Here is a 13047-nt window from a genome sequence, read left to right as displayed (position 1 = left end):
GAACTAACTGCACACTGCTTAGGAATCAATTGATGTTAATGAAAAATAAATTATGTATTAGTAATAACTTCAGATCTGTTTACTAAACCCACTTCACCTTTATATAAACACCACTAGGCAGTCATGAACTAGTCACGAGACCCAATTGTGTCTGGTCTGACTTACATCCTGAATGGCAATTAAAAAACATTAAAAATACCCCGGGATTACTTCAGGCAGGAACCCTGCCTTATCCATGCACTTCCCAACATAACACGTGAAGAGAACACGGTGTCCCTCCGCCATGGGACAGAGCCTGGCGAGCGCAACCCTGGTAATGGCTACTTGACTGGAAATTGCAATGCAATTAAAATCTCACCTGCAGATTTGGAAATGAAGGAATCTGCAAATTGCTAAAAAGTAAATTCTTAGAAGTAAGCTAGGTTGTTGGCGATACTACTACTACTACTAACAATAAATGGTAACAATAATACAAAACATAAGGGAAGTCAGCACCTCGCCTTCTCTGACCCATTCTTTTATTTTCTTAGGACGCAAATTGTTAAAGCTGCTTCAACCGTGTTATCTTGGGCAGTGAGTCAGCAGTCTTCCCTAAATGTGTTAAGAACTCATTAACACGTTATACAGGGACTCTTGTCCCTGACTCCGTTGGAAGGGAGGCAGAGGCATGCCAAAGAATGTAAAAGAGGTTTTTATGGGCACCTCTTCTCTGGGACTAATTTCAAAGAAATCTTTGTAATTTATTTACCAAACATTTCTGAACTACTTGTGCAAGCTGGAGAAAATCCCCAGGAAAAGGTATCCTCCCGAGACAAAAAAGCGTACCTAATGGATACAGGGTAGTAAGTACAGGCATGTCTCTTTTCATTGCACTTTGCTTAATTGTGTTCCACAGATGGTGCGTTTTTCACAAATTGAAGGCAAGACCCTCCACCAGCAAAAAGATTATGACTCGCTTTATCATGGTGGTCTGAGGCTGAACCTACAGTACCTGCAGGGCAGGCCTGCGAAATTGTGGGGAAATGTAAACGGCTAACATATTTAACCCATTTCTGGTGTATCAGTATTGATGGGTCTTACGTCATTTCTAAGACAATGGATTTGCCTATCAAACAAAGTTAAAAATTTTTTTAATTATTTCCGTTACTAAAGCTTTATTTTATTTTTCCATTACAGTTTACATTCAGTATCATTTTGTATTAATTTCACATGGACAACATAGTGGTTAGAAAATCATATACTTTACAAAGTGTTCCCCCCAATATTTTCAGTACCCACCTGGACACTATACATATTATTACATTATTGTTGACTATATTCCCCTACACTGTACTTTACATCCCCATGACTGTTTTGTAACTACCAATTTGTACTTTTTTTAAACCTCACCAGAGGATATGTTTATTGATTTTAGAAAAAGGGGAGGTGGGGGGAGAGAGAGACAGAGAGACAGAGAGACAGAGAGAGACATCAATGTGAGAGAGAAACATTGACTGGTTACCTCTCACACAGGCCCCGACCAAGAATTGAACTTGCAACCTAGGTATATGCCCTGACCGGGGATCAAACCTGCAACCTTTTGTGTACAAGGACGACACTCCAACCAATTAAGCCATCAGGCCAGGGCCCAATTTGTGCTTTTTTTTAATGTTTGTTTACTTATTTTTTAAAATGATTTTATTTATTTTTACAAAGAGGGGAAATGGAGGGAGATAAACATCAATGAAGGAGAGAGACACTGGTCAGATGCCTCTCATATACCCCCAACTTGGGACCCAGCCCACAACCCAGACATGTGCCCTGACTGGGAATCGAACCAGTGACCTTTCAGTTCGCAGGCTGGTACTCAATCCCCTGAGCCACAGTAGCCAGGGCCCAACTTGTGCTTCTTAATCCCTTCACCCTTTTCATATAATTCCTCAATCCCTTTGCCCTCTTGGCAACCATCAGTCTGTTCTCTGTATCTGAGTCTGTTTCTGTTTTGTTTGTTCGTTTACGTTGTTCTTTAGATTCCACATATAAGTGAAATCATATGGTATTTGTCTTTCATTAAAGCTTTAAATACCTCCAAATCAGACCAAGGAGAGGATTATTTTATTTACTATTTTCTGAGATTAATTCAAGTCTCTCATACAAAAGTTAATACCACAAAGTACTTTCAAATTTTATAATAATATAAGTCGATAACTCAAAAAGAATTTAAAAATCATCATGGTAGTACAATTCTTTAAAGGACAAACCCATGAAATTGTATTAATCATGTTACACCAATTTCTGTCAAAACAGTTTAAAAAATCAAACTGAGGAAAGCCTAACATGTCAGAATAAACACTACACACAATACTACTTTGTAACCAGACAGCTTGTGAGAGCATCAAAGACCTATTGTGACAGCCCTTCCCCCTCCACACATTATAAACCACAGCACATTCAGTTATGAAATTTGGTAAAAGAATTTGCTTTTGGACAGAAATAGCAATGTTTCGGCCCAAAGCCAAGTAAAAGTGCCAAGTTATAAACCTAAGAAAATGTTTTAATGGAAATGCCAACAGACCCTTAACTATAATGGTGTTAGGTGCCAAAATATAAATAATTTTTTGTTTTTGTGGTCCCTTTACCATAAATTAGATACAGATCTAATGGAAAAACAGTAGGTATCGAGTCTGGTGAGCAGTAAAGGCCAAGACTGCACACTGGATCTTAAAAACAATAATGGGAGTCTATATGAGGCTTTCATTGAAGAATTTAGCAAGCAAGTGTAGCACTCTAAGAGAAACTCCTTAATAGGTTTTGTGATTACTACTCCGTGTTCTAAGAATACCTCAAACAAATTACTAAAATGCAACCCAGCCAAGTGGAGTATAAAATCTGGTTTCCTGGTAGGGAACTGTTATACAAACACATACACACAAGTTCAATTATTTAATTTTGACATTAAACCCTAACTGGAACGATACAGTTTAGCAAATCAATGAGGCTTACCAGCACAGAAAGCCTTGGGCTAACTGCTAGTGCCATTTCAGAGTGGCTTCAACTCAAGGTCTCTATGCAAATCTACAGACATATTAGGCAATCAGTGAGTTTATCCTTCAATTATTCAAGCACAGTTAAGTGCTGTAATTATGCCCTGAGAGGAGACTGAACAGTACTGGTCATTAGTCACAAACAATAGTTTTTAATTTGCTTTATGTCTAGCATTTATTATGCAACAGAACTGATCAAATTGAAACTAACTCTGTGGTAACAGACCCATACCACATATTAAAAAAAAAAAATGCACATAACCAAAATGGTGCAACTAACCTTTAACATTAAAGAATGATTACAATGTTTATAAAGATGTGATTTACACAAGACAGGTAACTAAATTAGGGCATCACACTTGGAAGCCCAGTGACATGGGCTAACTTACAAAAAGCCCAGTTAGCCTTTACTTTGATAACCACGAACTGTTGAAATAAAGGCAAGATTTTAAAATATGGCGGGTCAATTTGTAGGTGACTCAATTTAACAAACTCTGAGTGAAACAGCTATGTCCTGCTGATACAAAGGTAGACGTTCGACACACACACCAAGTTTGTTCCATGTCCCAGAGCCACTCCCTCCACTGAAACACCCTTCCCCTCGTCCTGAGCACTCGCATCTCTGCGGAAGTGTCCCTTCCCCAGAGGTGGCACCCTGTCTCCTCCATGTAAAATGGCCTCCTCTTAGTCTGCCTCTTCAGTAGTTTGCTTTGTCTTCTCTTTCCTTCATAGCACTTATCACTGAAATTATTTTTTGTTCATCCTATTTCTACTAAATTGTAAGCTCTGTGAGTTAAGACTCTGACTGTCCTTAAAGCCCTAAGGCTAGTGTCTAGAACATCTAGCACATACAAAGTACTGAATGGATGTTCATTGCGTGAAAGGAAGGGTAAGCATGCCTCTTGCAATCACGGTGCTGTCAAGCAAAATAGAGCTGAGAGTGTATAATCAGAAAACAGCAAATAATCTTGTAAGAATTATATAAATACAGTAACTTTAAGTACAAGACATTGCAGTGAAAAAAGAAAAGAAAACCTTCATTTTTAAGAGTTCCTTTCTCTCTAAAAGTTCCGGGCTCTCCTAATATCCGAATGAACTTCTTTTAATTTATTAACAGAACAAAAAATGAAAATGTGGTAAGAGAATTATATGAACTAACCAACTGCCTTTCTTCCTTGCTTGAAGAATATTTATTGAAGGACTGTCAAATCTAACTCCAAATTCCATTGGTTCCCCTAGGATATATGAGGTCTATCTGGAAAAAGTTCAGCCATTGTTAATATAATGAGAACGGTTGGTGTGACATCAGTGTAACCTGGCAGCCAAGGCCAGCAGCCTGCGATGCGCACGCATGACCAGTGACTACTACACTGTGCTAGTCAGTGGGGACAGATGTCCTTGAGTGAACATGTGTACTGTGTGGCCTTCACACTCACAACGAATGAGCGAGTAGAGCAAGGAATCTGCATGAGATTTTGCGTTAAGCTTGAACGTTCCCCCGCAGAAACTATTCAGATGATTCAGGAGGCCGCAGCTACGGGCAACTGGTGACTGGCAGCTTCACACGACAATGCTCCCCCTCATGCATCAGGTCTAGAGCAGAGTTTCTTGGTAAAAACATCACGTCACCCAGGTGACTCAGCCCCCCTACAGCCCAGATTTGGCGCCCAGAAACCTCTTTTTCCAAAACTAAAACTATCACCTTTAAAAGGGAAGAGATTTCAGACTGTTGATGAGATTCAGAAAAATATGACAGGGCAGCTGATGGCGACTGGTAGAACTGTGTGAGGTCCCAAGGTGCCTACTTTGAAGGGGACTGAGGCGTCATTGTCCCATGTACAATGTTTCTTGTATCTTGTATCTTCTTCAACAAATGTCTCTATTTTTCATATTACATGGCTGGATATCATCTGGGCAAACCTCATATATCACCTGTGAGATTTCTAGTTGATCTTTAATGTAAAGTTTTTATTTCCAGAACTAAAAATCCTTCTGTTGCCCTGGAATCCGCTATATATATATATATATCTCGAATCTGGCGTTATTCCCTTTCTTTAAATATCCATAAAGGTGACTACAAGATAAAAGTCAAAATAAGTATTAATATCCACCCCAGAGAGGACGGAAATTGTGTTTCTCTATGCTGCCTAGCATGTTTGCTGTGATCAAACTGTTAATGAGGCATTTCCCTTCTGGTTGTTAGGTATTGTGAATACTGCTGGACTGCATTATTTTGCATTTTGTAAATATTCTCAAATGATTTTATGTTTTCCTAAATTCTAAACTTCTATTGTAAGGACTTCCTCTTCAAGTTGTTCTGAATATTTATTATTCTACTTCTTTCATCCTAAACTCATGACCTTGATCATTATCACACTTCCCAATAGCATCTAATAGCCAAATGTAACATTCTGAACACAGTAAATATTTACTATCTGATTGATGTTACAACATAGTGGCAGTTACTTAGTTTAACTTGAGAGAAGTCAATAGTCTAAAGATAAATAAGCTGGCGAACAGCTTGGAAAGGAGAAATAACTGCAGGGAATGCTCAAAATATTTAACATTAATCATGAGTTAAAAAAATAAAAGATTATTATGACCTGGCTGGTGTGGCTCAGTGGATTGAGTGCCAGCTTGCGAACCAAAGGGTTACCAGTTCGATTTCCAGTCAGGGCATGTGCCTGGGTTGCAGGCCAGGTCCCCAGTACGGGGCGTGCAAGAGGCAACCACACATTGATGTTTCTCTCCCTGTCTTTCTCCCTCCCTTCCCCTTCTCTAAAAATAAATAAATAAATAAATAAATTTGGGGGGGGGGGGAATTCTTGATTCAATCAACCATACTTTATTAAATGCCCGCTAGGAGATATACACTAGAGATAGAAACAAATAAGACATGGAATCTACCCTCTTTAGAGCCTAGTGGAAGAAACAGGCACAAACATAAGCATAACAACACAGAGGGACAGGGAAAACAGCCCCACTCTTGCTATATAAAAAAGCCTCTCATCCATCTGCTTTCAGGAATAATCCTGTTCAACTCCAAGTCCTTACACCTTGGAACAGATACACTCAGTGCTGTCCTACAGGACTTCAGATAGTTACTCATTATCTCTGGGTGTCCGGTCCTAGTCAAATCTGAACATGCAAGAGACACGTCATAATATCACTTTACTTTCTCTTCTCCTGCAGATTTATTTGATTAACCAGCCAGGTGGATCCAAAAAACACTCTGGTTCTACCTCAACCCGTCAGCAGAACAAAAGAGTCCTAATAGCAGTTAGTACACAGTCCAGGGTGGGGTTAACACAACAGGACAGACCTGCTCCCTCCCCTTCTGATTCCAGCAGTGGCTCCTCAGCCACTCCTCCTCCTGTGGCTCTGGAACGGAAATGTTCGGCCTCTGGCAGGCCAGAAGCCCGCCTCTGAGGGCTGGAAAAGAAGGCAACTGCTCCCCTCACCACCCAACAGGCCCCACTCATGCAGTGCCTGTCAGCTAGCAAGACAGAAGACAGAGTACCGGCCACTTGGGTAGCTAAATTGCTAGAAACAGGGTAAACAGCAAGCAACTGCTATGAAAAGGAGAGAAGGCCGCCACAGGATGGGACTGAAGAGGTCTGGCAAAGGTGGAAGAACCTTATACCGACTTGGAAGAGCAGGATTCATTCTATTTCTAGATCTGCTATCAAGCTGGGGAGCCCTGGACCAGTCACTTAACTTCTCTAGACCTCAATTTGTCATCTACAAAATAACAGAGTCAAATTAAATTATTGTTAAGGTCTCTTCTAATAATAAAACTCAATTCTAAGAGCATAAGAAACACTTAAAAGCTAGACATACTATGTAACCCTAGCTGTCCATGAGAATAGCAAAAATGACATTTGTTAAATTTTTACCATCTCACCCAGATTTTGTGAGATCTGGAAAAGAATCTCATATCAGCTCACCAGGGTAGCTTACCTAGGTAATATATAGTCAAACATTCTCCTTTATAATCAAAAATATAGAGACATAAGTCAGGTTTCTGTTTATAGCAGACGTAACTCTTTTCTGAACTGGTTTAACAATATTTGAGCAACTTACTTTAGCATTAAAGTCAGCCTTTATGTTAACTAACTGCTATTAGAGTTCTCCTTCCAAAAGGGTTTATAACACTTACACTAAACACTTCTACAGTAACAAACACTTCTACATAATTATGAACATATCAACTATACTGGCTCTATCAGCTACTTATTGCTACGTAACACCTGCCCAAAAACATGGTGGCTTTATTTGCTTGCGATTCATGGGTGAGCAATTTAGACGACCAGAGCTGGCCAGGACATTGAGGGGCAGGCCTGAGGTTACTAAGGCAGATGCTGTCATCTGGGAGTTTGACTTGGACTTGGTGTGTAGCCCTGTCTCCAGCAGGCGAGTCCAGGCTTCTCTGTGCAGCGGTGGAGGAGTTCCAGCAACAAGAGAGGGCAAGACTCAATGGACAAAGTGCTTTTGAAGCCTAGGCTATGTTACATTTGCTAATGTATCCCTGGCCTAGGCGAGTCAGATGGCTAAGCCCAGCGTCAGCGTGAGGAGTGGATGGATACACAGTGTAGATTCAGAGATGTGAGCAATTAAGGGCCGTAACCATAACCCCACATTAACTGTTAGCTCTTGTTAGCCAAGTAACGATAATGATTTTATAATTTAAAGGACAGCCTTCCATTTAGCAATCCTTATTTTCCTCAGAATAAATTAGAACTTTATAGAAAATAGCATCTCCTAATGCAGTAGAACAGGCAACATGTCTAGTCTCAATCTTGAGCAAATCATTGGTTTCTTTAGACCAGCCTTTCTAATCTTCAACTAGAAACTAGTCGTTAACTGCCACTGATCAACAGCATGCTCTTCAGATAGTTACTCATTATCTCTGGGTGTTACTTTCATCCCTGGTAAAATGGGAATTTCACTTGTCCTGTATGTCACACATGGTTGTTTTTCCAGTTGAACTCAGCCCAAGTTTTTCAACACTTATTGGAAACCAACTATGTTCCAGGCGTTGTGCTGGGAAAACAGAAACTAAAAAAGACACTTCCACACACTGCGTTTAAGAATGTGAGTAATATTTTAAAAACTGAGAAGAATCCAGATGTATATAAAGCATGATATATTTATATAGAATACCATAGAGAAGTTAAAATTAATGAAGTACATGTAACAACCACGTAAGGGGGATACATTTTATGCACCCCACACGGGCATCAGCCAAGGGGGTAAGCAGATGCTGAGGTCCCATCCACGCTGGGTTTGCCAAACCACAAACCTTGATGCAGGTCTCGTGTGTCCAGAGAAAGGAGTATGTTTTTCTTTTTATAGAGGTGCCTGCCTTCTGCTTATCTGAGGGGCTGTTTCAGTACAGAGGAAGTGCTTCTTGCTAGTTCTCACAAAGGCACAGAGTAGCCCTGACTGGTGTGGCTCAGTAGGTTGGACATTGTCCCACAAACGAAGGGGTAGCAGGTTCGATTCCCCAGTTCAAGTCCCTCGTTTGATTCCCGGTCAGTGTACATGCCTGGGTTGCAGGCCAGGTCCCCAGTTGGGGGCATGCAAGAGGCAACCGACTGATGTTTGTCTAGCTCATCAATGTTTTCCCCTCCCTCTCTTCTCCTCTCTCTAAAAATAAATAAATAAAATCTTTAAAAATAAAAAGACAAAGAGTAGGCCAGTGGCTCTACCATCACCACGGACGACAAAATTCAGAAATGTGAGTTGGAAAAGCAAGTCACAGAATGCACTCGTTCTGATTCCATTTCCATACTGTTCCACATTATGGAAAATAAACTGCTGGTCAAAGATGAAAACATATGGGGTTAAACTGTAAAGAAAAGCATGGGAATGAGTCAAAATTCAGGTTACCAGTTTCTGCTAATTAGGGAGGGAAAAAAAATTGGATTGAGAGAAGCACACAAGAATTTCAAAGCTCCAGTTTTTATACTTGTACTTTGCACCTTTGGATATTTTATAAGTATTTTGCGTATATATTCAACATTGAATAAAAACAATAAAAAAAAAAACTTGCTCCCTGTACTCAAAAAGTTTAAAGTCTACAAGAGTAAGAGAATCAATGCCTATATGTAATAGATGAAACAGATAAAATGTGAGCTTTGATGAAGGCACGTGCAGTCTGACAACTTCAAAAGGAAGCACCAAATTGGCTGCGGTGTGTCAAAGTACTTTATAAGGTAGCATCTACCCTGCAAAGTAATAACTATACAAGTATAAAAACAGTTATTCACAGGATAATCTCAGGTTCCAGGATGATAATTAGAACTGTGTAAGCAACATTTGCTTTTGACTTAAAAAAAAAAGTATTTAGAACTTAAATAAAATTGTATTATTTGTAATAAGGATGATGTATACAGGAGCTGCTGTAGGGTGGATCTAATTAATATCAAAATGAGACCTGAGAAAAATGATAACGGTCATGATTCTTCTTATTTTACTCCTCAGAATAGTTAACAGGAAATAGAGGAAAATGCTGGACTAAAGAAACCAATCACTCAAAAATCTATACAATTTATCTTTACAATGTATACTGGGTTAAAAAAATTCTCTTTAAAATGCTAACCACAGAATAAGAAGTTCCCATTTACAGTTTTAGAATACTACTGTATTTGTAACATCTATATAAATACATGTAAATGCATTACTTTAAAGTCTAATATAAGAAACACATTAAGGGGTAGAGAGAGGGATAAAATGAGGAAGGGGAAGAACTTAAGTTTTATTCAAATTACCTCAAATTTTCCGTGTTTCAAGATTGATGAACATGGAACTTTATAAAACTGTGGGCCTATCATTGGTATCTAAGCCATGCTTTATGCAGGTCCCTTTTCCTTAATTTTATTTAGTTAAAAATGCAATGATTTTCAAACCAGCCTATTTAACTTGTAGAAAATTTCCTCTATTTTATTATAAATGAGAAAGTAGAGCCATTTACAATCTACTATATTAAAAATATAAAAATAACTATGGGAAGACAAGTATAAGCTTCTATTACATACTTCTATTACAAATTACATAATCATGTGTCAAGCAATAAATTATCACAACTATCTTTACACAAAGCTTTCAATCTATAATATAGTTCAGATTCAAGTGTATTATTATAAATTAGTATTTTTTTGCACCTTAAAATTACAAACTAGGATTTAACAATAGCTTCACAGGAACAAAGGAATAATTTCAAAGTTTTATTACAAAGAAGACTCTATTTTAAAAGTTAAAATAACATTTAAAAACCAAATTGGTATTCTTCATTATCAAATGATAATTTTAGACTATACTCTTGAAGCATGAGAAGATCAACAGCAAGATCATATGTATCATATCCATTTTCAAATTCAGTTACGGAGCCACTCAAAAAAGAATTGTTCAGTTTAGCTCCATTATATTTAAAAAACAACAAACAAACAAAAAACACACACACACACACACACACACACACACACACACACACATCAACACCAAATTTAAAACTGCTTATAAGTATTTTCTAATCAAGGTGCCTATGCCACTATTAACCAATGTCACCCCAATAACTTTAATTTTAAAAATAAAATTAAAAAATTACAAAAATAAAAATCACAATAAAAACAAATGTGCTATATTACATTGTAAATCTTTACACCTAAATCATACTTAACCAATCCCATATAACAATTAGAGGGGTTAACAATTATTTATACCTCCATCTATATTCAAAAATATATGCATTTTGAATAAGGTATATAAGATATCTTTACAAGACAATCAAGTTATTTATGAAAAAACAGAAACTGATTTAAATGAATATATTTTGTTATTTCTTAATTCCAAAGCCTACAACCAAGTTTAATATAACTGGAGTAAAAATGCTACTCCACTGTCTATTGCTATACTATTATAAATACATATGTACGTATGTGTATATGCATGTGTGTTTGTGTGTTTGTATATACAGATGGTATTTGATAACAGTAATTTTGGAAAATTTGGAAATCATGGAAAATCATAATACCCAGAATCCTGCCATTCCAAAAATACCCAGTCACCCACTCTTTGTATTTGCTATAATAAACTTTGTGAATTTTATTAGTGGGTCTCCTTATTCTCTGATTGAGATGATCATATTATTTTTATATATGTTAATGTGGTAGAATAAATTTATAATCTTCTAATATTAAGCCATCTGTGCATGTAAGAAATAAACCAAACTTGGTTGTAGCATTTGATCTCTTTTACACATGGCTGGATTCAGTTTGCTGGTATACTTTAAGTTTTTACTTCTATCTCCACAACTGACATAGACCTATAACTTTTCTTTCTCATGTTTCTGTCTGGTTTAAGCATCAGAGTTATACAGGTCTTGCAGAATGAGTTGGAAAGCATTTCTTCTTTTTCTATAGTCTGGAAAAGTTTGTATAAAATTGAGATGATCTCCTTGAAATTTTGGTAACATTCATCTGTAAAATCATCTGGTCCTACTGTTTCCTTTATGGAATGATTTTTTTCTTTTTCTTCAACGTCTTTAAGTGTTATAAGATTATTCAAGCTAATTATTTCTTAAATCTGTTCTGAAAGTTAAATTTTCCAGGAATTGATCTATCCCTACCCACAGCAATTTGGACCAAAATTTTACAACTTTTCCAAGTTGTGATACCTTTTCATCTGAATTTAGAATAAGCAATGTATTTTGAGAGCATTACATAAGTCATTTCGTTTTTATTTTTAATGAGGGAAATGAAAACTCCTGTAACAAGTACAAAAATAACTGGCTATATCTTGGGCACCACAACCCCTAATGGCTCCTTTTGACAGACTGAAGTAGGTGCGCATGTTACTTTAGTTACCACTTACCCCCGGAGACAGGGGCGTCCATGAAAACGGCTCCCATTTTCTCAACTTCTTTGGCCAGTTCTTTTGAAACCGCAGGATCAATAGTACTGGAATCTATTAATAGTGAGCCTTTCTTCACTTTTCTAAGTAAATAAATAAAAATATTGTTTCTTAAAAATTATAGTTTTAAAAATACAGTTTACAATGCTGAATAAACACTTCCTACAACTACCTATAGAATCAGATCTGCTAAAAGCTGCCAGATACCAAGGTCATCTTTGGTGGTTTAGTATTAAAAGCATTATCAGAAGTGATTCGAAATGTCAAATTCATTTGCAGATTAATTATAGCTCAAAGGAAACCCAAACTCTTTCAAACAAACCAAAATAATCTAATAAACTAGTATAAATTCTGGCTTTAGATCAAATACACCCTAACCATAATGTAGGTTAGGTAAGCTAAGATTTAAAGCAATTTAAAATACCTATTAACTTTAAAAGAGGTATGTGGTAGAATTTTAATTTTTGTTTGTAAAGTAACTGGGTCTCTTTTAAAAGTAATTGATGTGTCTTCAAAAAGCCATATTGTAAATTTCACATATCCATCTTATTGCCACGAGGCAGAATAAATATAAGCAAATGAAATTTAGCCATTTGCTTCAGGATAGTGTATTCTTTAATAACTACCTTTTTAAAGACAAAATAAAATATCAAACAGGGCAGAAAGGGAAATATAGGAATAGCCCTGGAAATCTCACAAAGTCTTTTTGTTCTTTACAGTAAATTTACATTCATACTTTGCTAAAAGGAGTAAGCAGCCTTTTCCTATATTGTATTTTACCTCAATATTAAATGGAATTCTTATAGTAAAACATTTCTGTTTGCAGTGTAAGCACAGGCTATATGCCTAGACAGTTCCCTTATAATCTCTAATCTAACTAGCTAGGAAACTCTGACCTAAATTATAATTTATTTAAAGCCCTACAGTTAACCTTTAATCCAAACTTCCCCAAGTTCTTGCTACAGATAAACTAACCCAGAAGACATTTAATAAGAATTATGACTGGAAAATTAGAATTAAATCAATATAGAGTTTTAATTATTGCTAAATACTACAAAAAAAAAAGAAAGAAAAGATGTCCTATAGAAAAAAATAGCACAGAAAATGCTTA

At 36.9% G+C, this 13047-nt stretch overlaps 1 protein-coding gene across 1 annotated transcript in view; it reads right to left on the bottom strand.

The window, feature by feature from the left end:
- The window catches only part of HIBADH (3-hydroxyisobutyrate dehydrogenase), a 93857-nt gene that overhangs the window by 64839 nt on the left and 15971 nt on the right, over positions 1-13047 (bottom strand). The window contains exon 4 of the mRNA XM_054563918.1: positions 11898-12019. Within this exon, the coding sequence (XP_054419893.1) occupies positions 11898-12019 (122 nt within the window). The remainder of the gene's footprint in view (positions 1-11897; positions 12020-13047) is intronic.

Source organism: Pteronotus mesoamericanus, unplaced genomic scaffold, assembly GCF_021234165.1.
Source record: "Pteronotus mesoamericanus isolate MK-2021 breed Mesoamerican mustached bat unplaced genomic scaffold, CSHL_Meso_final scaffold_85, whole genome shotgun sequence".
Taxonomy (NCBI): domain Eukaryota; kingdom Metazoa; phylum Chordata; class Mammalia; order Chiroptera; family Mormoopidae; genus Pteronotus; species Pteronotus mesoamericanus.
This window is presented reverse-complemented; position numbering and strand designations above follow the sequence as displayed.